At 43.4% G+C, this 27,305-nt stretch overlaps 1 protein-coding gene across 1 annotated transcript in view; it reads left to right on the top strand.

The window, feature by feature from the left end:
- Nucleotides 1-5,845: 5,845 nt before the first annotated feature.
- LOC126260013 (putative serine protease K12H4.7) overlaps nt 5,846-27,305 on the top strand; it is a 77,917-nt gene continuing 56,457 nt past the window's right edge. The window contains exons 1-3 of the mRNA XM_049957174.1: nt 5,846-5,890; nt 14,645-14,866; nt 26,782-26,963. Coding sequence (XP_049813131.1) covers nt 5,888-5,890; nt 14,645-14,866; nt 26,782-26,963 — 407 coding nt within the window. The 5' untranslated portion in view covers nt 5,846-5,887. The remainder of the gene's footprint in view (nt 5,891-14,644; nt 14,867-26,781; nt 26,964-27,305) is intronic.

Raw genomic sequence — 27,305 nt, forward strand, 5'->3', positions numbered from 1 at the left:
ATGAAAACATACTGGCTGAATTTAGATTTAGTAAAGGTGAATGAACGTATAAATGGTCAATTAATACAATTATCTGCGCCAGTCATTCTTTTTATTACATCCCCACGATGCCCCCGTTTAATCCTCATACCAATGTAAAGAAAAGTCAAATAGATATTAGTGTCAGTGGCGTTGAGCGACAGCTGAAATCATTAAAACTGAACGAAGTCCCAGAGCCCAAAGAAATACGTATCAGATCCTACATTGCACACGCAGGTGAGCTAGCCCCTGTCTGAAATATAATATATCACGTACGCCTCCAACAAAAACCGTGCTGAGTAACATGGAAGAAAGTACAGGTGACACACATCTAAAAGAAGGGTACCAGAGGTAACTGACAAAATTGCTATCCAGTAACTTTGGCATCCACTTGTTGCAGAATCTTAGAACACATTGTCAGCTCAAACGTACTGAGATTTCTCGAACAGAATCTTCTCCTCAATGCCAGCCAACGCGGATTCAGAAAACGCCAAACATGTGGAACCCAACTCTCACTATTCTCACATGACAACCTGAAAGCAATGGATCAAGGTTGAAGCAGTATTTCCTCATTTCTGAAAGACATTTGGCTCAGTACCATATCTATGCTTATTACGAAAAGTGCGATTGTATGGAATCAAAAAAAAAAAACAAAAACAAAAAAAACTTAACTCCGTTCGAACAGGTCTTGCAAATCCCAGCGGTACTGACCGGCCACCGTGTCATCCTCAGACCACGGGCGGCACTGTATGCGGATATGGAGGGGCATGTGGTCAGCACACCGCTCTCCCGGCCGTATGTCAGTTTACGAGACCTGAGCCGCTACTTCTCAATCGAGTAGCTCCTCAGTTTGCCTCAGAAGAGCTGAGTGCGCCCCACTTGTCAACAGCGCTCGGCAGACCGAATGGTCACCCGTCCAAGTGCTAGTCCAGCCCGACAGCGCTTAACTTCGGTGATCTGACGGGACCCGGTGTTAAAACTACGGGAAGGCCGTTGGCGATTGAATGGAGTATCAAGCAAAATTTGTGATTGGATTGAGGATTTTTTAGTTGGGAGGATGCAGCAAGTTGTTTAGGATGTAGAATCATCAGGAGATGTAGAAATAACTTCGGGTGTGCTCAAGGGAAATGTGTTGGAACCTTTGCTATTCACACCGCATACTAATGACATTGCATACAAAATTAATAGTAACCTCTCAGATTTTTTGAAAATGATGCAGTTATCTACAGTGAGGTAGTGTCTGTAAGGAAATACACTAATATTCAGGCAGATTTGATAATATTTCAAAATAGCGCAAAGATTGCAACTTGCTTTAAACTTTCGGAAACGTAAAATTGTGCACTTCATGAAATAAGAAACGATGTATCCTATCGCTATAACATTAATGGAATCGGTCAGTTTGTGCAAATAACTACGAGTAACAATTTGTGTCGGTATGAAATACAATCATCTCATAGTCTCTGCCGCAGGTAAAGCAGTGGGCAGTCTGTGGTTCACTGGTGGAATACATTGGAAGTGCAATTAACATAAGAAGGAGACTACATGAAAAACATTCATGAGACCCGTCGTAGAATATTGCTAAAATGTGTAGGACCAATATTAATTAGTAAAGATGATATTCAAGAAAAGGCAGCTCGAATGATCACATGTTTGTTTGACGCTTGTGACAGTGTCACAGAGATGATGAAAGAACTGAACTGGCAGACAACTGAATACAGATACAAAATATGGCGCGAAAACTTACAGGGTATCAATAATTAAAATTCCAGTTTCAAAACGCTGTAGAAAGAGAACCACCACTCACAGTGACGTCAAGTTTGAAGAGAATGTTATTGACGCAGGACAAAACGTCATGGGGAAAAAAATAATAGATGGTTCTGTAAGCGCCTTAACGTATATGGGGTCTCCTACAAATGACATGAATCACAATACGGCAGCTATGGTTCGAGTTGCGCATTACACTATCCATACTGTTCAATGTGCATTACTGCTGCGCCAGTTTGGTAATCAATAGTTGTGGCACTGTTAGGTGGGTAACCCCATCCACCACAGCAAAATCGTACCACATCGGATGGGAAAAGGTTTTTTTTTCTGTCCTGAGGTCAAAAATCGCATAAAAAGCAATTTGACGTGGGATTTAATTGTACTGGGCAGACTAAAAATGAAAATGACATCGGTCTTTAGTTGTCCTACCAGGAACCAAAACAAAAAAAAAGCAAACTGGCTCGTCACAATACGCCAGGCACTACTATTGATGCACTGTGGTATCGTGTTGAAGCTGCATGGGCAGCTGTATCTGTACACGCCATCCAAGCTCTGTTTGACTCAATTCCCAGGCGTATCAAGGCCGTTATTACGACCAGATGTGGTTGTTATGGGTAATGATTTCTCAGGATCTATGCACCCAAATTGCGTGAAAATGAATCACATGTCAGTTCTAGTATAATATATCTGTCTAATGAATACCCGTTTATCATCTGTATTTCTTCTTGGTGTAGCAATGTTAATGGCCAGTAGTGTATTATTTGACCTGCTATTGATTGCCAGTAACAGTCGATAAGAAAGAATGAGTAAATAAAACTAGAACATCATATTATATCAAATATATATACACTCCTGGAAATTGAAATAAGAACACCGTGAATTCATTGTCCCAGGAAGGGGAAACTTTATTGACACATTCCTGGGGTCAGATACATCACATGATCACACTGACAGAACCACAGGCACATAGACACAGGCAACAGAGCATGCACAATGTCGGCACTAGTACAGTGTATATCCACCTTTCGCAGCAATGCAGGCTGCTATTCTCCCATGGAGACGATCGTAGAGATGCTGGATGTAGTCCTGTGGAACGGCTTGCCATGCCATTTCCACCTGGCGCCTCAGTTGGACCAGCGTTCGTGCTGGACGTGCAGACCGCGTGAGACGACGCTTCATCCAGTCCCAAACATGCTCAATGGGGGACAGATCCGGAGATCTTGCTGGCCAGGGTAGTTGACTTACACCTTCTAGAGCACGTTGGGTGGCACGGGATACATGCAGACGTGCATTGTCCTGTTGGAACAGCAAGTTCCCTTGCCGGTCTAGGAATGGTAGAACGATGGGTTCGATGACGGTTTGGATGTACCGTGCACTATTCAGTGTCCCCTCGACGATCACCAGTGGTGTGCGGCCAGTGTAGGAGATCGCTCCCCACACCATGATGCCGGGTGTTGGCCCTGTGTGCCTCGGTCGTATGCAGTCCTGATTGTGGCGCTCACCTGCACGGCGCCAAACACGCATACGACCATCATTGGCACCAAGACAGAAGCGACTCTCATCGCTGAAGACGACACGTCTCCATTCGTCCCTCCATTCACGCCTGTCGCGACACCACTGGAGGCGGGCTGCACGATGTTGGGGCGTGAGCGGAAGACGGCCTAACGGTGTGCGGGACCGTAGCCCAGCTTCATGGAGACGGTTGCGAATGGTCCTCGCCGATACCCCAGGAGCAACAGTGTCCCTAATTTGCTGGGAAGTGGCGGTGCGGTCCCCTACGGCACTGCGTAGGATCCTACGGTCTTGGCGTGCATCCGTGCGTCGCTGCGGTCCGGTCCCAGGTCGACGGGCACGTGCACCTTCCGCCGACCACTGGCGACAACATCGATGTACTGTGGAGACCTCACGCCCCACGTGTTGAGCAATTCGGCGGTACGTCCACCCGGCCTCCCGCATGCCTACTATACGCCCTCGCTCAAAGTCCGTCAACTGCACATACGGTTCACGTCCACGCTGTCGCGGCATGCTACCAGTGTTAAAGACTGCGATGGAGCTCCGTATGCCACGGCAAACTGGCTGACACTGACGGCGGCGGTGCACAAATGCTGCGCAGCTAGCGCCATTCGACGGCCAACACCGCGGTTCCTGGTGTGTCCGCTGTGCCGTGCGTGTGATCATTGCTTGTACAGCCCTCTCGCAGTGTCCGGAGCAAGTATGGTGCGTCTGACACACCGGTGTCAATGTGTTCTTTTTTCCATTTCCAGGAGTGTAGAAAGGTTACAAAGCCCTTACGTAATAAAATACCTGCAGTGATTAAGTTATACTCTGTTTATTCACCACAATTCAGAAGTAATACACAGATCATAATGTACACTGACGGAAGAAAAGTCGCAACACCAAACAATAATTAGAGTAATGAAATTTCGGGAACACATTTGTCTAGATAACACATTTAAGTGATTAACATCACACGATCACGGGGTAATCTCAAATTCTTCTTACAGTACTGTATCATATCGTCATCTCATCTTCACGTTACTCTCCCCTTTCTATGATATTGTCCGCAAGTCTGATTCCCTTTCATACAATCCCTATAAGTATCTTCTACCTTTCAGTTTTCTCTTCTTTACTTAGTACTGGCTTGTCGTCTGAGCTTTTCACATTCATTTAGCTGTTCCTTTTTTCTCAAAAGAGCTCTCTCAAATTCCTATATGCTGTGTCTATCTTTCCTTTAGTTATGCATCCTTCTACAGCTTTGCATCTGTTCTGTAGCGATTCCTGTTTAGCGACGTTAAACTTTCTGTTAGTTTTATTTTTTAGGCTACTATATACTTTCGTCTGCTTGATTTTCTCGTTTCGTCAGCTAAATTCGGTATCTTCCGTATTATCAAGAGATTTTCACTGGGCCCTGTCTTTTTACCAGTGTGATCCTATTCCGCCTTCCTTACCCAATCTCTTAAGGATAACAAATCGTCTTCTATTGTAATCCTTTTCCATGGTTTCATCATTTGATGCCCAATGCTACCTCCGAAAATCTCAAAATCCTCGGGTTACTTCAACTTGTCCAGGCCCGGTCTGGTTAATTTCCTACACTTTTGCAATTTCTTTAGTTTTAATCTGAAGTTTACAGCAGACCAGTTGTGGTAAGATTACACACCTGCCTCTGGAAGTGTCTCACAATTTAAAATTTGGTTTTGAAATCTCCGTCCTATCATTATATATTCAATCCGAAACCTTCCTGTGTCACCAGGTCTCTTTCACGTACAGAACCTCCTTTCACGATCCTTAAACAGTGTTAGCGATGATTAAATTATGGTCTGTGCAAAATTTTACCAGCCGGCTTCCTTTTTCGTTGGATGTTGGCTGTGCGTTTGTCTCGGCGACCTTAATGCGTTCAGTATGCTGATCATATTAGCTCACCTGCACTACTATTTCCTTATTTATTATTAGGCCCTCTCCTGCAATACTGATGTTTGACTTTGTGTTGATAATCTTCCACTGACCCTACCAGAAGCCCTGTTCCTCCTGTCACCGCGACCGAGCGAGGTGGCGCAGTGGTTAGCACACTGGACTCGCATTCGGGAGGACGACGGTTCAATCCCGTCTCCAGCCATCCTGATTTAGGTTTTCCGTGATTTCCCTAAATCGTTTCAGGCAAATGCCGGGATGGTTCCTTTGAAAGGGCACGGCCGATTTCCTTCCCCATCCTTCCCTAACCCGAGCTTGTGCTCCGTCTCTAATGACCTCGTTGTCGACGGGACGTTAAAAAAAAACACTAACCACTAACCTTCCTGTCACCGCAGTCCACAAATTCCCATTACGTCTAACTTGGACTAAGCAAAGAATATCTGAAGCACTATGCCATATTTGCCTGCACTAGGTTGTGATGGGAGGATGGAGGCGATGTATACCTTTACCGCTGAACTTTGATAATCTTGGTTAATGAACGAATAAATAGCGCCACTTTTGAGATAATGACTGTCCTTCAGCTGAATGAGTCGATATGAATGATATCTTATATTTCTTCAAGATTTTCTGATAAGCTTTTTGGCTATATATACGTTCTGGCGACGAGAATCGTAAGGTGAGACTAGTTACAAACCTAATGGTAAGTAGAATTTTACTAACATATTCTGTTTTAATTTTTTCAGTAACTCATTCAGTTACAATAAACTATTTTGGTTAACGTATTTGTGAGAGGAGCTGTATTTTGCAACGCCCCTGCTTAATGCCCACTTCCTGACAAATGAGAAAAAAAGTTTTCATTACTTCCTTTGATGGAAGACATTTCTTCGAACACCAACCAAGTGTGTAATGAGGTGCTAAAAGTTCACAAGGCGCTAAAAACTTACTGATAAACCCCATCACTTGTCTTGTCCTTTGCTTTTTTCTCTCATCAGTGGACTGAAGTACACCGACATTCACTGTCATCTTCCAATGACGGATTTGTGAAAAATGTCACACAACAACAGCATATGACGCAGTGAGAATGTGGCAAGTAATATTCATTTCAAAAGCACAAAAAGATAAGAGAAGAGTAGTTGAGACTTTTTAGATATTGGTTCTAAATATTTAGTTAGAGAATTGTGAGATCGGGATCGTCTGGTCCATCAGTTACGTGACTGGAAGTGTGTGTTACACAGGAATTCTATATCCTTATGCCAAATCGGTGGCTACTGTGGCCATTTTGACTGCCATTCAGTTTAAAATTTGCAGTTACATTTATGTACTGTACATTGACGGTCAGGCGCCAGTATTCGCGTCAAGCGTTCACCATCTATCAGTTTTTCTGTATGTTACCTTTAATTTCATTTCTAGTGACTTGACCACCCTGTATACTACTGTGTCACCTGCAAACTGGGTCACACATGTAATAAGGGAGCTTCTTATGTTAGTGCTGTACACTGTGGACATTACCGGTTCTGTCATACATGTTGAGGAGCGTTACACGCCACTTCCGATTCTGATGATGCGCCTCATTAATAACGTTGTACCCTGTTCTGCCAGTAAGCAAGTTTCTGAGAGTATTCAACCCATAACAATTCATGAGTGAGTTCCACAGCAACTCTGTTTGCATGACCTCGTAGGAGCTACGAATCAGTTGTGCGAAGTGACGTGGGTATAATGAAATCTAATTCAGTTACAGCAGTATCAGCTGTAATCGGTGTAGGCTGTTAAACCTAGCTGTAAACCTAATTACGTGGAATTTACAAACGAATTTCTACCATCTTTAGAAAAAGACTAACAGGTCACAAGGAAAGTGTTCTTTTCAGAATAAATAATATATCATAGGTATGAAATAGCCAAATATAGAAAATACGCATCTGAGACACAGCAAACTCACAAGTTAAAGGAAATGTGGTGTCTGATTAAGCCAAGGATACAGCAATATCATCTCGTAATAAATGACTTAGAACGCGTTTTGAACCACCTGCACATTGGCGAACTTATCTGCGTTTAGATTCAAAGGAACAGAAATGAAAGAATGTGACTTACGATATTAAAAGTAAGTTATTGTGAAATAACAAGAATTTAAAAAAAATATATTAATCAAAACAAAGGCAGTCTGTTCGAAAGTGTTTCAGAGAAAATCCCTGACCCCGCCGGGAATCGAACCCGGGAACGAAAGTGTCAGTCTGTGAAATGAAAGTCTACTGATACGTTAGATTCCCTACCCTGCTGCTCCATTGCTGACATGCTTGGATCTTGACTATGTAGCACTGAATCAAAAATTAAAGGTGAAAGTACACTAGCGAGTTCAAAATATAATCCATGTAAATGGTCACTGATCAATTTTTTTTTTTTTTGAGCCCTGATCTCACTTTTCATTATAATTACTTCACATTTCCTCCTACATCGTGCCATTCGACTGTTTATATACTTGTTATTGAACTGTGACTGTACATACCTCGAAGTGAGCTTTTTAGAAATGCACATTTTGTTAAATGCTTTATGCTGGGTGGTGACCGCCAACTTTATCCTCAGCTACTTGTACCTGTAAAACACAGTGCTGGCTCAAAAAAAATGTTTTTAAAAAATTTAAAAAAGTTTTACCCACCTGACGTAATTTAAATGTTTTAACAATAATAACGGACTCACAAGGAGTGAACATGGAAATTTTATTACTTGATGATGAATATGAAATAAGTCGGACGACAATGTAAGAATTTTACTTATGTATCATTTTATGTAATTAAATTTGAAGTAGTTTACTTCCCTTGAGATTTATATGTAGTTCACGTAGATGGCGCCATGTAACCAACCGATGTGTTCTCCATACAGCCCGCCTTCCGCAAACAGTAGTTTTCAATGAACTGTGGACGAAGCCCGACCAACAGGCATTACATGCATTGATCAAAAATGACAAACCAGATGAGTTAAGCCATTAATTGCAACTTTTTTATGACATCATCATGCTATGTATTCTTAGCATTGAGAATGGCTAGTTTCTAGCTGAATTCTAGATCTGCCAAAAAAATTTAAAAAGGACGACTGATAGCTGAAATCTGTTATTTACAAGTCAATATAACATTCACTGCGTGCAACAGCCTTCTGAATGGAAGGTAACCTGATAGTAGATTTCTCTTGACCAGGAAAGTGTTTCTTGTCATTGCCATCTGCTTTTGATCTCCTCCTTGCTCCTTTCAACAAGGGTTATTTTGCTGCCTAGGCAGAATAATTCCTTAACTCTGTCTGCTTTGTGATCACCAGTTCTGATGTTAAGTCACTCGGCATTCTCATTTCTGCTGCTTCTCATTACTTTCGGGTTTCGATTTAGTTTCAATCCATATTCTGTAGTCATTGCACTTTATTCCATTCAACAGATTCTGTAATTATTCTTCAGTTTCACTTAGGATAGAAATATTATCAGCGAGTCTTGTCATTGATATCTATTCACTTCGACCTCTAACCCCATTCTTAAACCTTTCTTTCATTTCCGTCACTGTCTCTTCGAAAGTATAGATTCATCAGTAAACCCTTTCTAATCAGAGCCCTTCGTTCTTGGTCTTCCACTCTTATTATTCACTCTTGGTTTTTGTACATTTCGCATATCACCCTTCTTTCCATATAGCTTAACACTATTTTTATCAGAATTTGAACATCGTGAACTATTTTAAGCTGTCTAACGCTTTTTACAGCTCGACAAATTCTATGGACATGTCTAAATTTTCCTTCAGTCGTGCTTCCATTAACGCCCGCAACTTCGGAACTGCCTCTATGGTGCTTTTATCTTTCCTAAAGCCAAATTGATTGTAAGCTAACAGATCCTCAATCTACTTTTCCGCTCCTGTGAATAAGATTCTTGTCATCAAACTTCATCGCATGAGCTGTTAAGTTGACTGTGCGATAATTCTCTCATTTGTCGGCTCTTGCAATCTTCGAAATTGTGTGGATGATGTTTTTCCGAAAGTATGATGATATGTCGCCAGCCTTACACATTCTACACATCATCGCGAATATCCATTTTGTTACCACCTCCTCCAATGATTTTATAAATTCTGATGGAATCTATCAGTCCCTTCCGCCATATTTGATCTTAATTCTTCGGAAACTGTTAACTTCTGATTCTAATACTTCCCTATCTAATACTTCCCTATCGACTCCAGTTTCTTCTTCTATCACATCATCAGATAAGTTCTCCCAATCATAGACGCCTTCAATGTACTCTTCCCACCTATCCACTCTCTTCTCTGCGTTTAACAGTCGATTTCTCTTTGCACTCTTAATGTTATCGCCCTTGCTTTTAATTTCAGCGAAGATCGTTTTGACTTTTCTATATGCTGGGCAGTCCTTCCGACAGTCAGTTCTTTTTCGGTTTCTTCACAATTTTAATGCAGTCTTTTCACCTTAGCTCACCTTAACTTCCCATTTATTCCATTCCTAACTGACTTGTATTCGTACATTCCTGAATTTCTCTGAACATTTTTGTACCTCTTTCTTTCATAGATCAGCTGAAGTATTTCTTCTGCTACCCACGCTTTCCTCACAGCTACATTCCTTGAACCTATGGTTGTCTTTCCAGCTCGTTTAATTGCTCTTTCTTTCGAGATGTCCATTCCTCTTCGACTGAACTGCTTACTGAACTAGTCAATATCACAGTATCGATAGCCTCAGAGAACTTCAAGCATAACTCTTCATTCTTTAATATCTACATATCCAGTTTCTTTGCGCACTGACTCTTCTTGACTAGTTCTTTAAACTTCAACCTACTCTTCATCATTTCTAAATTGTAATGTGGATCTGTATCTGCTTCTAAGTACGCCTTCTATTGCAACATCTGATTCCGGAATCTCTGGGTGACCATGATGTAATCTAACTGAACTTATTCCCTATCTCTCGGCCTTTTCCATGCATTTCCCTCCTATTCTGATACCTGAATCGTGTATTCATTATTACTAGCTTAAATTCATTGCAGAACGCAATTACTCTTTCTCCTCTCTCATTTTTACTACCAAGCGTATGTTCTCCCGTAACCTTTTCTTCTACTCCTTCCCCTGAAACAGCATTCCAATCCCCCATGGTTATTAGATTTTCATAGCGCTTTTTATGTACTGAATTAGCCGTTTCATGTCCTTCCGTACTTTACCCCCTCAACTTCTACTTGCGACGTCGGAATGTATATCTGAACTATTGTTGTCGGTGTTGGTTTGCTGTCGATTCTGACGAGAACGATGCGACCACTGAACTCTTCACCGTAACTCGCTCTCTGTCTTATCATGCTATTCATGACGAATCCTACTTCCTTTATGCCGTTTTCTGCTGCTGTTGATATTGCCCTATTCCCATCTGACCAGAAATTCTCGTCTTTGTTTCATTTAACTTTGCTGACCCATTCCCCCCGCCGTCACATTAGACTGAGTCTTAGAATTTCCCTTTCCACATTTTATAGCTTCCCTATCATGTTAAAGCTTCTGATATTCTATCCCTTGACTGGTAGAACGTTATCCTTTCGTTGGTTATTCAACCTTTTTCTCATAGTCATCTCCTCCTCGTCAACTCCTCCTGGACATCCGAATGGGGTACTTTTCTTAAATTACGACCACATGCCCTATGGATACACATTATATGTCTTTAATGCAGGGTTTCCATTGTCTTCTATATCCTCATTCCATTGGTCATTGTTGATTCTTCCTCCTTTTACGGGTAGTTTCCCTCCCAAGAGCAAGAGTGTGCCCTTAACGTCTCTACGCTTCTCCACCATCTTTGACAAGGGTGTTGGCAGAATGAGAGTCACTTCTTACGTTGGAAGTCTTCGGCCGTCGTTGCAGATGACTTTTATTCAAAGTTTAATCAGTGGCGTGGTTCGAACCGGGAAACAAAGGCGTTCTGAATAATAGTCAAGGACGGTACCTCTACACCACAGGTACAATCATTGGTGTTTCTATGAAACATAATTTCAAAATAACGGATCTTAATTGTTTTGTTCCTCACCACGTCTGTTGAATGTTTGAATGATGGCACTATGAAGTGCACCGAACCGACAGTAAATATCCCATGCCATACAATCGTTCTTGCTGTAAAGTGCCACGGCACCTATGGTAAGTTGGTAACAACTTCTCAGGGCATGTTGATGCAGTGAACTGTGTACACATTGTCCAGTCCTGGAGACATAGCGTGCAGTACAGAAATGCACTGACAATGCTGTTTACTTTGACGACCATCAAACGGGTGGCTGTGCAAGTAATTCCCTATGGTGAAAATAGTATTTAGGAAGAGAATACAGAAAAAAGCTATTCAAGTTTTGACTGTGGTGCAAAATATTTTCAGTAGTTTACACGGCACTATTGAACTCTTTGTACCATAAAAGTAGTAGTTAACAGAAGAATTACTCGAAATACTGGAGAGTTATCTCGTAACACAGTTATCTGACTGACAGTCGATAGTATTTTTCTACCCAGATTGTGAAGTACTGCACTCATCTCTCATGCACTTTTAAGTGGTATCGTCATATACAGAGTTTACTGAAGGTCTTTAAAAGTTGCTGATGAGCTAGAGGGTATATTCAACAACTTAAATGCCTTTTGTTAAAGCCACGCAGCGATGTACCTATCAGAATGTGACATTACTGTGACATATTAGTATCTGATATGGTTTCATACTCTACCACTATTTCATGGTTGTCATTTTGTGAGTACTGGACATTTAAGCTTGGCAGAAAAGCTTTGCGTTTCTCGCACTGTCACGATGCACTACTAGTGTGGTCTCAGGGTTCCGTTGTCATCAGGTGGCAGTCAGTGAATCTCATTAGGAGAGGCGCGTCCCTAGAGAGACGTGCAGTTTCCAAGGAAGTGAGGCAGCTGCCTGCTTCATGCTATTGTGGGCACAGCTACTGCCTTAGCCTGGACACGGGAAAGGGGTGCCGTCTAGCCACAGCCATCCCTAGAGAATAATGGAGTTCAATATTTTTACCTTTTCTGTACGGAAATCAGGGACCGTGCTGCCGCAGTACCTCTCAGCCGCCGTTAGAATGACCGTTCCTTTTGCTCTAAAATTTTGGTTATAAAATCGAATTGAGACCTCTTGGAAGTTTCTGCTGTGTTCCCCCGTTTCTTCATGAAATAAGCGATATTCTCATTCGTCACATTGTAAAAAGCCTTGCGTCATTCCCCCCCCCTACAGAGTTTTTTTAAAGTAGAGAGCGGAGGACTGTCAACTTAGATTCTGACCATTCGTCTCAGGGCCATCGTTCAGAGGGAGTCATCGACGGCTGCTGTCTGGTGTTGATTGGTGCACGCTACCTAATTTTGAAAAATGGAAGTATCGCAAACTGTGGTAGTGTGATCTACAAACTGGGCAGCTCGTTACTTCCTTAATTTGGCACAAAACGTATGTTGCTTAACTTGGTTATAATGTGTGGCATCGTGTTGTATCATTAACTCTGATTTCGTGAACTGCCCAGATCAGCAGAGCTTGTGTTCCTCCATACAGTCTTCAACACTATTTGACACCTGGCTTCAATGTTAGAGACATTTTGTAATTTGATTTGAACTTTAAACACCTTTGTTCTCTATTCATTTTACTGTGATTTATGACAATCATTAGAACAAATAAATAACTGTTAACCTGTCTTGACTTAGATTTCAACATCCCTTACTGTTCTGCGACTTTTCCATGATTAGGCGACCCACAAAAATAACAAATACAACATATTGTACATCCAGTTTGCTGTTCGCACTGTGACGGTGTTTTCGTTGTGGACAGTGACGAAACTCAACGAACAGTTATATTAACAACTCATGGAAAATAATTAGGATTGTACTCAATCGTCTTGTATGATCAAAGATTTGTTTTATAACTAACATTACACTTACACTCATTGAGTCAGTGTAAAAGTAGGAAGTTAAAATTGGTTCAAAAAAATGGTTCAAATGGCTCTGAGTACTATGGGACTTAACATCTGTGGTCATCAGTCCCCTAGAACTTAGAACTACTTAAACCTAACTAACCTAAGGACATCACACACATCCATGCCCGAGGCAGGATTCGAACCTGCGACCGTAGCGGTCGCGTGGTTCCAGACTTAGGAAGTTAAAAAGAAAGACTTTGCTCACTTTATGAGGAGAGAACTTCAAATGTCATGTAGTAGACCTGTGATAGATAAACTTTTTACATCTTATTGACCTTAATAAGGGAGAATTCATCTGCGACGTTTTAAGTCAAAATTTTAAATTACTGCACATGGCGCTTTAGATGTGGTCAGATGCTGTAGTTAGCTTATTTCAGAATATAAATGAAACATATTTTAAACCGTCAAAAGTTGTTGAAAGGGTTATAACTGAAACTGGAATCTTTTCCAGTCTACACTGCTAACTACACTGTAGTGTAGTGATAAATGGTCCCTATCCGAAGGGCTGTACAAAACACATGACCATACCTTTCTATAATCAAGAGAACTAGAGGTATGAGCCCCACAAGAATCACGTTTTTATCCACTGCGTTTTGGAAAATATTAGGTAGTGCTTGCTGTCGCATACGTACCGACAGAAAAAGTCGGGGATTTCTGTCTTGGGACTTCTGCCATACAATCGAAAACCATTTATTCCAACTACTAAATTACTTCGCACTAAGTCTCGATTAAAAATTAACCCGTAATTTGAGACTGTTAACCGTGGCAAAGAAAAGCTCACACCAGGCTATTATTACTAAGGGACCCAATGTGGGGACTAAGCCCCATGTGCATCAAACTACACGATTCTCTTCTGACCCGTCCACGTCTTTGTAAATGGAGCACAGACGTCTGGTCCTTAAGTCTTATCACTATCTCTAAGTCCTTAAACCTCACACATTCCACCCCAGTCTTTCTATATTCCACTGCCTTCTCTAGCCCATAACCTCCACCAATTCGTAATATTCCCACCCCTTCTCAAATACCTAGAATGCCTTCGCCTACCTCATATTCCCCACAAACTCGATTCTCAACACCCTATTGTATTTCCCATGCTGAACAACACTAAGAAACTGCAGCAACACTATCACTTCATATCACCTTCTCTTCACTTCCAAATACTTCCTAGCCTTTCCCAGCAACAATTCCGCTCGTGCTGCCACACCATGTAATCATCTCAGTTATATGCACTTCATGTCAGTCATAACATACATGTCCCACCTTAATGAAGCCTCTCACCTATTCTTTCCCTGTCTAGTTCCTGCCCCCCCCCCCGCCCCCCCCCCCCTCCCTGGGCCCACCAGACGCCTCCACTAAATCCTAGATACTCAAATACCACCCATCACTTTTTTACCGTATATAATCCAATATCTTCCGTACAACATTCTCCAGCCCAAAGACCTTACCGAACCCCCCCACCTAGCATTGCCAGGAGCCACCATCATTAGCTGTACCGAGACACTTGCTTGCCTACAGACGATGGGCAGAGTGCTGCTATTTGTGGTCGCCCTGGCGACTTTGCTGGCGTTGTGCACCGCCGCCCCCACGGACAGCCGCCCACGACGCCGCCCCACGTTTGATTGGATGCGCAGGAAGCTCCGTCCGCCACAAGTCACCTCCAGAGCTGGCATCGAACAGCTGTGGTTCGAGCAAGTCTTGGACCATTTCGATTCTACCAACACTGCAACCTGGAATCAGGTACGTAAGTAGGATAAGAAGGACATCACGAAAACGCAGTGCAATGTGTTCCTGTTTGGCGTCTTAACGACATTCGAAAGCTCTTGAAAAGACGATTACAGTGCTACAAAACCTGTTGATTTCGGTGTTGAAACCCTTCCCGAAAGTAACCGAGAAATATGCGGAAATTGAAAGGTAAGGCGGCTGGAACCAACTATTGCGCTGTAAACACCACCAAGTGGGTCTATCATGCCAGGCTCCGTCGTTATATGCCAGTAACATAAAACCGTGTTTCCTTTTGGGCCTGCTTTATACGACTATGTGCTAACTTCTGTTGCATCAAAATTGGGCTTAGGAAAACTGTTTCAAATATGTGTGTGTTTAAATAAACAGCTCTCGTGTAAACTGGTAAAGAGTCATGCGGCGTGATACAACCATGGAGCCTAGAATGAAAGACCCACTGCAGGTGTCCAACTCACAGTAGCCGAAACCAGCTGCTTTGCACTTTTCAAATTTAGCACATTTATCAGATATTTTTGAGAAAATGTGAACGCCAATATTAACGAGCGTTGTAATGATCTTCTCATGAACTTGCAAATGTCGTCAAAAAATATACTACCAGCAATGATCCTGTCGGAGTATAAAACTGGCGAATACGTTTCTCTTTAAAGGACTCTGACAGAAAAGTGGGGAAGCAGCTCTTTCAATCCTCATTCCCCCACTTTCACACCCAAAATTTTTGAATGCGAGCATATTCGCGTTCTTTTAAACAGAAATTCTATAACCTTTTACCCAATCTTTCCTTGTTGTTAAGCCTTCGCACTGAATATCTCCCTCTCACTATATATATACACATACCGACAGTGAGATCGAGATGTTCAGTACGAAGGCTTAACAACAAGGAGACACTGGAGACTGGATAAAATGTTTTAGAATGTCTGTGTTAAAAGAGTGCGAATACGTTTGTATGTCAAAATTTTTGATGAGGAAGGCGGAATGAGGATTTAAACCTTTGTTTGCCTGCTGCACAAGGGTGTGCTAAACGAGTTCTGTAGATCAGTAAGGTTTTGAGTTTACATATATACTTCGACACATTTCTATACTTTGACACAAATAAACAACAAGTAAGTATGCATAAAAGGTCACAGAAAACCGTTTCCTTTACATTTTTTGTGGATACTTTCCTCATCGATCGCAGTTCATCGATGTGTACCTTAAAAGAACAAAAATGTAATTAGAAACATCTTATTAAATTTACAGTCTTTCCAGTTTTACATAATTTTTGGCAGTCATTTCAAGATTTTTTTTTCAAGCCTGTTAAGACACGTAAGTCTCTTTTTAGCCCATTTTTCGTCACTGTTGTACCACTTTGGTCATATTTGTATAGAAGTGAAGTGCGCACTATATAGATACACCACATTGTAAACTCTTTTTGGTGAAAATATGCTTATTAAACACATAGTTTGGTGACCCTGAACCGTTGCTATGATCCTTGGACCCTTTCCATGTGTTCACTACGTCAGTTTAAACTACATTTACATCTGAGACTGGACCTTACATATATATTTTACGTGCCCAAGTACGGTAACTTTGAAACTCTGGATCTCGGTAACGGATAATGGTATCGAAAAAAGTTTCAGTGTACTGGTACTTTTGGTACCATAAATCATGGTTTTTGGGATGAGTCTTGATAACGGATACACATTTTCGAAAACAGGAAAAAGGTGTTTGTAGATGAATGTCTAAGGAAAGTACAGTTAAAATCTGCGTAAGTGTAGTAACTTTGAAATTGTCGAGTTCAGTAACAGGTAATGGCATTGAAAATAGTTTCGAAGTTCCCAGAGAATACGATCTTAAGAACACATGTTTAAAATTTCAACTATCTACCATGAATAAAAATTATAGAGTTGGCTATCCCCGCAGTTGGTACTTTTCACGCCCAAAAATCGTGGCTTTTTGGGGTTTTCTCAGGAACCGTCCACGAACAAATGGTGCTTTTATAACCCTCCTAAGTTCAACCCTAGACCACATTTAATGCAAGAAATGGTTTGCACACTGGACTCACATTCACGAAGACTGCGATCAAACTCTCGTCCGGCCATTCTGATTTAGACTTTCCGTGATTTCCCTAACCGTTTCAGGCAAATGCCGGAATGGTTCCTTTAGAAGGGCACTGCCGCTTTCCTTCTCCATACTTCCCTCAACCGAGCTCGTGCTCCAACGACCCCGTTGTCGACGGGACGTTAAACACTATTCTCTTCCTCCTCCTCCTAAAGCAAAAGAACCAATCGATTTGCTTAATTTGCCTGGGTTGCAGGAAGTGTGGAACATTTAAATAGGTCCAGAAAATATTCTTACTTATCTCCTTCTTGCAAACCTTTATATAAAAGAAATACATCTCCTTGTGTTCTTTCCTATTCCTCCACTACAATCAGTAATATCTCCCTCATCACTTTTATCCCTTCAATTTTCCTATTTCTTCCATCTCCTTTCTGCTTCATGTATTCTTTAACTTCTCCATAAATCTGGGAAATCATTTACACGCAATACCCCACTGATCCCACATTGATTTTATAGCTAATCGCAAGTATATACTCTTCAGTCACCCGGATCTCAGTACCACATATTCCATCACCATAATTAATATTGCTATTATTACAAGCCATTAAGCTTCCTGCTACACAATGGCGACTTTTACCATTGGTAGGTCCGAAAGTTCGACCGATCCTAGCACAGGTACTGACTGTTGCAGGGGCTCGTTTTCCATTTGGGACTCTCCCACTCTTTAATGACTTCTATTATTACCCCTAAAATTTTTACAAACTCTTCCTCCATACATCTCACATTCATTTGGTTCAATCAGTTTGTCTCATATCTTAGAATTTCTGCCGTTATATAAACAAACGCTGTTCAGAAAATTTTTAATATTGCTATTATGTCCTACCAATCCACATATTTTATTAGGAGGCAACTTCCACATTAGTGTGTCTACAGTGTCTTTTTCAATCCCTGGACTATCCAAATGTTTCAGTTTACTGATCCACCTTTCACAATATTCTTTCCCACTCTCCCAGTTCCTTCTATCATACGATGGAGAATTAAAAAGCTTTTATAACAACAGTACGTGTTTCTTTTGACCAGTACTCTCTCAGAAATTCTGACACAAAGTTCGCAAAGATTCATACGTATCTGGTGCATCTGCTCGTGATTCAAAATTTTCTTCCTTCAAGCAAGCACTTGCCTTCTTTAATTTATCTATCTTTGCCCAGTCTGCAGTAAATCGATTTCACTAACTGTTTGTAAAAGACAAAGGATGCACATTCCTATTAGGATCAGAAAGTATATTGTTAAAACTACTACCATCTCTTATCTCCACTACCACCTATGATGCTGTAAAATTTTTATTTACAATTGTCGTTCCTAAACAATTTCCTACCCTGTTCTCGGTCCCAGAAGTGGTCACTTTAATTCCATCCACTTCTGTCTTAGTCTTTTTGCTATATTTCTGGAAAATTCGTTCAGAATTGTCTTTCATTTCAGTCTTCCCTTGTTTACACTCAAGAGCTTGGACTTTAGTGTCTTTATCCAAATGTTGCACCATTTTCTTTCCATTTTCCAATTTCCTTTTTTCATTAATTCTGAATTCTGTTTCCTTAAACTTCTCTTTAACTTCATCTCTGAATTTCTCAGAAACTTTCTTTACCTCTAACTTAACCTCATAAATATTCTATTTTAACCCAGCTTCAAAATCCTCTTTAAATTCCGACAGGTTTTGCTCTGGATTTTTTTTATCTAGCTTTTTTATCTCTTCTTCCATTTCCTTTTGTTATTTACAGACCTTTTTGTAAGAGCTTTTGCTTCTTTGCTAATAGTTTCTCTCTGTTTGCTAACACTTTCTGTCTGTTCACTGACTTATTCCTAGTCTGCCCTCCATTTTCTTCCGGTCTTCTATTTTCATCAACAGCAGTTGTACTCCCCCCCTTCTCATCTACTTCTCTTCTGATGTCCTGTTCTATTTTAATAAATGATACTTCCCCTATACTGTCTGCAAGAGGCGTCGTTTCTTGTTTCCATTTCCCTACTTCAGATTGCTTGCTATCCGTTCATCTTCCCTGATCTTCAAGAACAATAAAACAATCCAAAATGAAATACATATTCTACGAAAATTCTAAATTGTTGTCTGAAGACTGACAGATTTCTTAAAGACAGAATTTTTAAAAAATGTTCGGTTAAAACAAGGCTCCATAAAGGCCATAAAATATCATGTTACTCAGTCCTGTCACAGAACTGAGCAATATGTGAAGAAACCAGTTCGAAGACACCTCCTTTGCGAAATTTTGACCATGAGTTTATCTGAACGTTACTGAAATAAATTGTATCTGAATTTGGTTAGCAAACTCAAAAGTATATGTATTACGCCGTAAATAATCGTGGAACAGGCTGTGTAATATTGCTCAGTTGTAATTACGAAAAACAAATAAGCTCACACTTGGTCCTAGGCATGCTGTAATAAGACGATCTACAGAATGTAAACATCGTACTCGTAGTTAGACAGCTGTCAGATTTAAAGTCCCCACCGATTTGTGCCTTGCACCAATGAAAAGCGAGTAGCCTGGCTTCTGTTGGTAGGAGCCTGGAAGTTAACGGCAGATGTCACGTATTACACGATTTTCCACATTTCATAATCAAATATGTAAATTTACCTAGTGGAAATTGTAGTGGACTGACAAGGCAGCCAGTCCACAGAGACGGGTAGCCGAAAGGGCACACGTACACACACGCCGACTGGCGCGAAGTCTGGAACAGGATTCGTAATGAATGTGATAAAGAAAAGAACGTAGCTACTAGAACACTTAACTTTTATATCGTCCTTTGGTATACAGCATTCTTGATGATACAAGTGAGACTATCTTGAGATACATGCAATGGTACAAATGGCGCCTTGCTAGGTCGTAGGCATTAACTTAGCTGAAGGCTATTCTAACTGTCTCTCGGCAAATGAGAGAAAGGCTTCGTCAGTGTAGTCGCTAGCAACGTCGTCGTACAACTGGGGCGAGTGCTAGTATGTCTCTCGAGACCTGCCTTGTGGTGGCGCTCGGTCTGCGATCCTGACAGTGGCGACACGCGGGTCCGACATGTACTAATGGACCGCGGCCGATTTAAGCTACCACCTAGCAAGTGTGGTGTCTGGCGGTGACACCACAGAAATAGTGCAGACGTATATATAAGCATACCCATCCAAAAGATACGTAAAAACATTTGCAATAACAAGTACCATAATATAAAAGGGAAAGATGTAGGTTGTAAAATGCAATCACGACTGCTCATAGTGTTATCAACAGTGTCAACACTAACTCCTACCACTCTTCACTGAAAATAAAATTAATTTTTGAAAGTGCAATGGTGGCCAGAAGTTCATTACGAAGAAAAGAAAATTACAGTTGAAACTGTCTCAAATGGTTTTACAGACAGATAGCTCTGCGTTGCAGCGTATCTTTGCTTAGGCAGGGAGGCGTGATGTCGGCAGCAGCTCGTCGGCTGGTAATACAATTTAACTAACTGCCAGTCGCGAATTACTATGGATACGTCCTCTCACTTCGAATGTGATTCCCTGCCAATAACTCTACCCTTTCGACTGCTGGTAACTCTATCCTCTGCCATATTCCTTTGGTCACAGACTGGTTGGATGTAAATGTTCCCATGTAAGTCGAAGTTCATGTATGAAACACTACAAGATTTCTTGCTCACGTGATGCTCTTATTAATGTATAGTACACAGTTTTGAGGCAGTGTTGCCAAGCGACAGTCAGGCTATTTCTTTTTATAAGCATCATGACTTTCACGAATTCAGAATTTAGTGAACCAGTTCCACGTATGTTAAATACACACACAAACAAAGTTTTGCATCACCTCGGTTCCAAGAGTTTCGGAACCTATAGAGAAAATTGGAATAGAGATCAACATAAACACCATTTCCGTCCTTTTTATTGCTAATGAAAATCACACATTGCATGTTTTACCACCATACAGCGAGACATTCATAGGTGGTGGTCCAGATTGCTGTACACATTGGTACCTCTCCTACCCAGCAGCACGTCATCCTCTAATACCCAGTAGCACGTCATCTTGCATTAATGCAAGCCTGAGGATATGGTTGCACTTTCGGTCGGAGGATGGCATTCACCTATCGTACAGCCGTTACAGCGCCTTCCATGACTACCAGCGGTGTACGTCGGCCCCACATAATGCCACCCCAGAACAGTTGGGTACCTCCATCTTGCTACACTCGCTGGACAATGTGTCTAAGGCGGGTTGCCCCCCAAAAATGTCTCCGACGATTGTCTGGTTGAAGGCATAGGTGTCACTCTTCGGTGAAGAGAACACAATGTCAATCCTGAGCCGTTACAGCGCCTTCCATGACCACCAGCGGTGTACGTCGGACCCACATAATGCCACCCCAGAACAGTTGGGTACCTCCATCTTGCTGCACTCGCTGGACAATGTGTCTAAGGCGGGTTGCCCCCAAACATGTCTCCGACGATTGTCTGGTTGAAGGCATATGTGTCACTCTTCGGTGAAGAGAACACAATGTCAATCCTGAGCCGTTACAGCGCCTTCCATGACCACAAGCGGTGTATGTCGGCCCCACATAATGCCACCCCAGAACAGTTGGGTACCTCCATCTTGCTGCACTCGCTGGACAATGTGTCTAAGGCGGGTTGCCCCCAAACATGTCTCCGACGATTGTCTGGTTGAAGGCATATGTGTCACTCTTCGGTGAAGAGAACACAATGTCAATCCTGAGCCGTTACAGCGCCTTCCATGACCACCAGCGGTGTACGTCGGACACACATAATGCCACCCCAGAACAGTTGGGTACCTCCATCTTGCTGCACTCGCTGGACAATGTGTCTAAGGCGGGTTGCCCCCAAACATGCCTCCGACGATTGTCTGGTTGAAGGCATATGTGTCACTCTTCGGTGAAGAGAACACAATGTCAATCCTGAGCCGTTACAGCGCCTTCCATGACCACCAGCGGTGTACATCGGCCCCACATAATGCCACCCCAGAACAGTTGGGTACCTCCATCTTGCTGCACTCGCTGGACAATGTGTCTAAGGCGGGTTGCCCCCAAACATGTCTCCGACGATTGTCTGGTTGAAGGCATATGTGTCACTCTTCGGTGAAGAGAACACAATGTCAATCCTGAGCCGTTACAGCGCCTTCCATGACCACCAGCGGTGTACGTCGGACCCACATAATGCCACCCCAGAACAGTTGGGTACCTCCATCTTGCTGCACTCGCTGGACAATGTGTCTAAGGCGGGTTGCCCCCCAAAAATGTCTCCGACGATTGTCTGGTTGAAGGCATATGTGTCACTCTTCGGTGAAGAGAACACAATGTCAATCCTGAGCCGTTACAGCGCCTTCCATGACCACCAGCGGTGTACGTCGGCCCCACATAATGCCACCCCAGAACAGTTGGGTACCTCCATCTTGCTGCACTCGCTGGACAATGTGTCTAAGGCGGGTTGCCCCCAAACATGTCTCCGACGATTGTCTGGTTGAAGGCATATGTGTCACTCTTCGGTGAAGAGAACACAATGTCAATCCTGAGCGGAACATTCGGCATGTTGTTGGGTCCATCCGCACCGCACTGCATGGTGTCGTGGTTGCAAAGATGGACCTTGCCATGGACGTCGAGAGAGAAGTTGCACATCATGCAGCTTATTTTGCAGAGTCTGAGTCGTGACACGACGTCTTGTGGCTGTACGAAATGTGTTATTCAACATGGTAACGTTGCTGTTAGGGATCCTCCGAGCCATAATCCGTAGGTAGCGGTCATCCACTGCAATAGTAGCTCTTGGGCGGCCTGAGCGGGACATGTCATCGACAGTTCCTGTCTCTCTGTATCTCCTCCATGTCCGAACAAAATCACTTTGGTTCACTCCGAGACGGCTGGACACTTGCCTTGTTGAGAGACCTTCCTGGCACAAAGTAACAATGCGGACGCGATCGAACCTTGGTATTGACCGTCTAGGCATGGTTGAACTGCAGACAACAAGAGCCGTGTACCACTTTCCTGGTGGAATGACTGGAATTGATCGGCTGTCGGACCCCCTCCATCATAGGCGCCTTTGGGCGGGTTTAGTGACATCTCTAAACAGTCAAGGGGACTGTGTCTGTGATACAACATACACAGTCAACGTCTATATTTTCAGGAGTTCTGGGAACCGGGGGATGAAAAACTTTTTTGATGTGTGTAGTTCAAATGTTTCCGCAGCAACAGTTACTGTTCTAATTCGTACGGAATTTCATTAAATTTCAAATAAAATAAGAATTTTAAAGTAGATTACTCTATACAACTCGTTTATAATAATGACAACCACTCGTGAGTGCATTGTCACTGCTATTCTGCCGGCCGAGATGGCCGAGCGGTTCTAGGCACTACAGTCTGGAGCAGCGCGACCGCTACGGTAGCAGGTTCGAATCCTGCCTCAGGCACGGATGTGTGTGATGTCTTTAGGGTAGTTAGATTTAAGTAGTTCTAAGTTCTAGGGGACTGATGACCTTGGAAGTTAAGTCCCATAGTGCTCAGAGCCATTTGAACCATTTGAACTGCTCTTCTCAAGATTCTGTGAAGCTTGTACTATTCAAACAGCCTTGCATATTCTGTCGTAACTATCACGCCGATGTCTAGTTCACCCCCTGTAAGATATGTGAGCACAGCGTATATTTTCGCGTGTTTTTATCCGACACCGTACTATCCTGTTAGACACAGCGCACCTGCCCATGTTCGTAATTGCATACCCATTGACTCTCTCCGTTCAAGTGCAGCTGTGGATATCTGTCTCGTATCACAGTTCTAAAATAGTTCTGCGTATCACATTTTTTACATGGTTAATTTAACAAAAGCATTACAAAGAATGTGAAAATGAGTTGAAATTTTGTATTCTCATTTAGTAAGAAATTCATGTAGCAAAACAAGATTAAGTAAAACATAGTGACATTTCATAGCATAGAGCAAAACAAAAAATATTGGAAATCATCAAAGATATACACTCCTGGAAATTGAAATAAGAACACCGTGAATTCATTGTCCCAGGAAGGGGAAACTTTATTGACACATTCCTGGGGTCAGATACATCACATGATCACACTGACAGAACCACAGGCACATAGACACAGGCAACAGAGCATGCACAATGTCGGCACTAGTACAGTGTATATCCACCTTTCGCAGCAATGCAGGCTGCTATTCTCCCATCGAGACGATCGTAGAGATGCTGGATGTAGTCCTGTGGAACGGCTTGCCATGCCATTTCCACCTGGCGCCTCAGTTGGACCAGCGTTCGTGCTGGACGTGCAGACCGCGTGAGACGACGCTTCATCCAGTCCCAAACATGCTCAATGGAGGACAGATCCGGAGATCTTGCTGGCCAGGGTAGTTGACTTACACCTTCTAGAGCACGTTGGGTGGCACGGGATACATGCGGACGTGCATTGTCCTGTTGGAACAGCAAGTTCCCTTGCCGGTCTAGGAATGGTAGAACGATGGGTTCGATGACGGTTTGGATGTACCGTGCACTATTCAGTGTCCCCTCGACGATCACCAGTGGTGTACGGCCAGTGTAGGAGATCGCTCCCCACACCATGATGCCGGGTGTTGGCCCTGTGTGCCTCGGTCGTATGCAGTCCTGATTGTGGCGCTCACCTGCACGGCGCCAAACACGCATACGACCATCATTGGCACCAAGGCAGAAGCGACTCTCATCGCTGAAGACGACACGTCTCCATTCGTCCCTCCATTCACGCCTGTCGCGACACTACTGGAGGCGGGCTGCACGATGTTGGGGCGTGAGCGGAAGACGGCCTAACGGTGTGCGGGACCGTAGCCCAGCTTCATGGAGACGGTTGCGAATGGTCCTCGCCGATACCCCAGGAGCAACAGTGTCCCTAATTTGCTGGGAAGTGGCGGTGCGGTCCCCTACGGCACTGCGTAGGATCCTACGGTCTTGGCGTGCATCCGTGCGTCGCTGCGGTCCGGTCCCAGGTCGACGGGCACGTGCACCTTCCGCCGACCACTGGCGACAACATCGATGTACTGTGGAGACCTCACGCCCCACGTGTTGAGCAATTCGGCGGTACGTCCACCCGGCCTCCCGCATGCCCACTATACGCCCTCGCTCAAAGTCCGTCAACTGCACATACGGTCCACGTCCACGCTGTCGCGGCATGCTACCAGTGTTAAAGACTGCGATGGAGCTCCGTATGCCACGGCAAACTGGCTGACACTGACGGCGGCGGTGCACAAATGCTGCGCAGCTAGCGCCATTCGACGGCCAACACCGCGGTTCCTGGTGTGTCCGCTGTGCCGTGCGTGTGATCATTGCTTGTACAGCCCTCTCGCAGTGTCCGGAGCAAGTATGGTGGGTCTGACACACCGGTGTCAATGTGTTCTTTTTTCCATTTCCAGGAGTGTACATATACAGTGAAACCAAGCAAATTAACCGAAAGAGGAAAAAAATTATCACTTGCAGTTGGCAATGTCTTCACATACCGTTTTCCGCGATAGACTGATCAGCCAGAACATTGTGACCAACGACCTACTATCGATATAAACCTGTCCAGGAGATAGCAGCGTCACCTGGCGAGGAACGATTGCTAATCAGACACACGCACGGGGCATGCAGTACCTGTGAGCGTGCTATTCGTGTGTAGGATGGGGAATGCGGGCGATCAATCTGACTGAAAAGCAGGTTGTGATGGAAATGAGGCAAGGCAAGAGCATTACGGAAACTGCACGACTTGTCAGTTGTTCGAGAAGTGCTATTGTGATTGTCCTCAACACGTTGCGAAACCAAGATGAAATACGCTCAGACGTCGACCGTGGAGGAACTAACACCAGACATTAATTCTGGGCAGAGTACAAGTGGGTCTGAACACACAGTGCACCGAACACTTATAACGTTGAGCCTCCGCAGCCGATGATCCATGCATGTGCCAATGTTAACATCACGATATCGGCAACTATGACGGAAATGCGCGCGTGATCATAGTAATTGGAAGTTGGGGCAGTGGTAGAGAGTTGCAAGGTCTGATGGATCTCGATACCTTATTTATCGTGTCGATGGAAGTGCGCGAAATCGTCGCCTTCCAGGGCAACAGCTCCTTGACACCTATTCCACGGTACGGACACTAGCTGGCAGCGGCTCCATTATGCTCTGGTGAACATTCACGTGGGCGTCCACGGTCCAGACACCATGCCGTCAAAGAAGTATCGTACTGTGTTTGCAGACCACGTACACCCCTACATGACGATCATTTTCCCCCATGTCGGCATTCTTCAACAAGATAATGCGCCACGTCAGGAGGCCGAGAGTTTGATGGAATGGTTGGAGGAACACAGTGGCGAGTTCCAATTGATATGCTGGGGTCCCAGCTTGCCAGATCTGAACCCAATCGAACATATCTGGGATATGACTGAACGTGGCGTCAGAGCTCACTGTCCTCTCCCCAGAATTTAGGGGAATTACGGATCTTGAATGAGCAGATGTGGCGTCAACTCCCGCCAGCGACTTAGTAAGCCCTCAGTGCTTCCACGCTACGATGAGTCGCCGCTGTTATCTGTGCCAAAGATGGGCAAACAGACTATCAGGTAGATGGTCTTAATGTTTTGGATGATCACTGTGTGTTACGTGGCATTGACAACTAAATGCTGTTTTCGCTCTTTGATGTTAACAATGAGTAACGAAGTTAGTTTTTTTGCCGTGTATTGTAACTGTGAACACTTATGTTCCTCTCATTACAATATTGTCTCCTCCAGCTGCGTTCCAATTGAATCTTGTTGTTATTCAACTATGACACAAGGTATGAAGTATATTTTCGTATTAGAAAGCCTTTCTGTTGTGTGATCACTTGTGGGGCTTTCCGCAGCTCTACTACAGCAACGGCGAGTACTACAGCCCTGGAGGCCCCGTCTTCCTCTTCATCAGCGGGGAATCTGAAGCCAGTGACACGTGGCTGGCTGGAGGCTACATGTACGAGCTGGCCGTGCAACACGGCGCCTTCATGTTCGAACTCGAGCACCGCTACTACGGTTCCAGTAGACCCACGTCGTGAGTACACTACATTGCTATTGTGCAGCATTCGTAGCTTGAAGACAGAACTACACGTAGTCTATTCGGCAGAACAACAAGTGGTGGACAAACTAATATGAATAAGTGCAACGAGACAAAATCTGTATCAGTGGGCTGATGGCCCTCCTTCTGCACTCCCGAGTCCTTTACATGGCAGTCAGGTACGCTGTCGCCTCAGCTCTGAAGCCGGACTGTGTATGTGTCAGCAGCGAACATTTTTCCGGATAATTATCAGTGGAGACTTTTCGTTCTACCGACTTTCTGAAGCTGATGATGGTTTTATATAGTAAAATATTATTAACGACTTCGTTAGCTCCTCAA

Source organism: Schistocerca nitens, chromosome 5, assembly GCF_023898315.1.
Source record: "Schistocerca nitens isolate TAMUIC-IGC-003100 chromosome 5, iqSchNite1.1, whole genome shotgun sequence".
Taxonomy (NCBI): Eukaryota; Metazoa; Arthropoda; class Insecta; order Orthoptera; family Acrididae; genus Schistocerca; species Schistocerca nitens.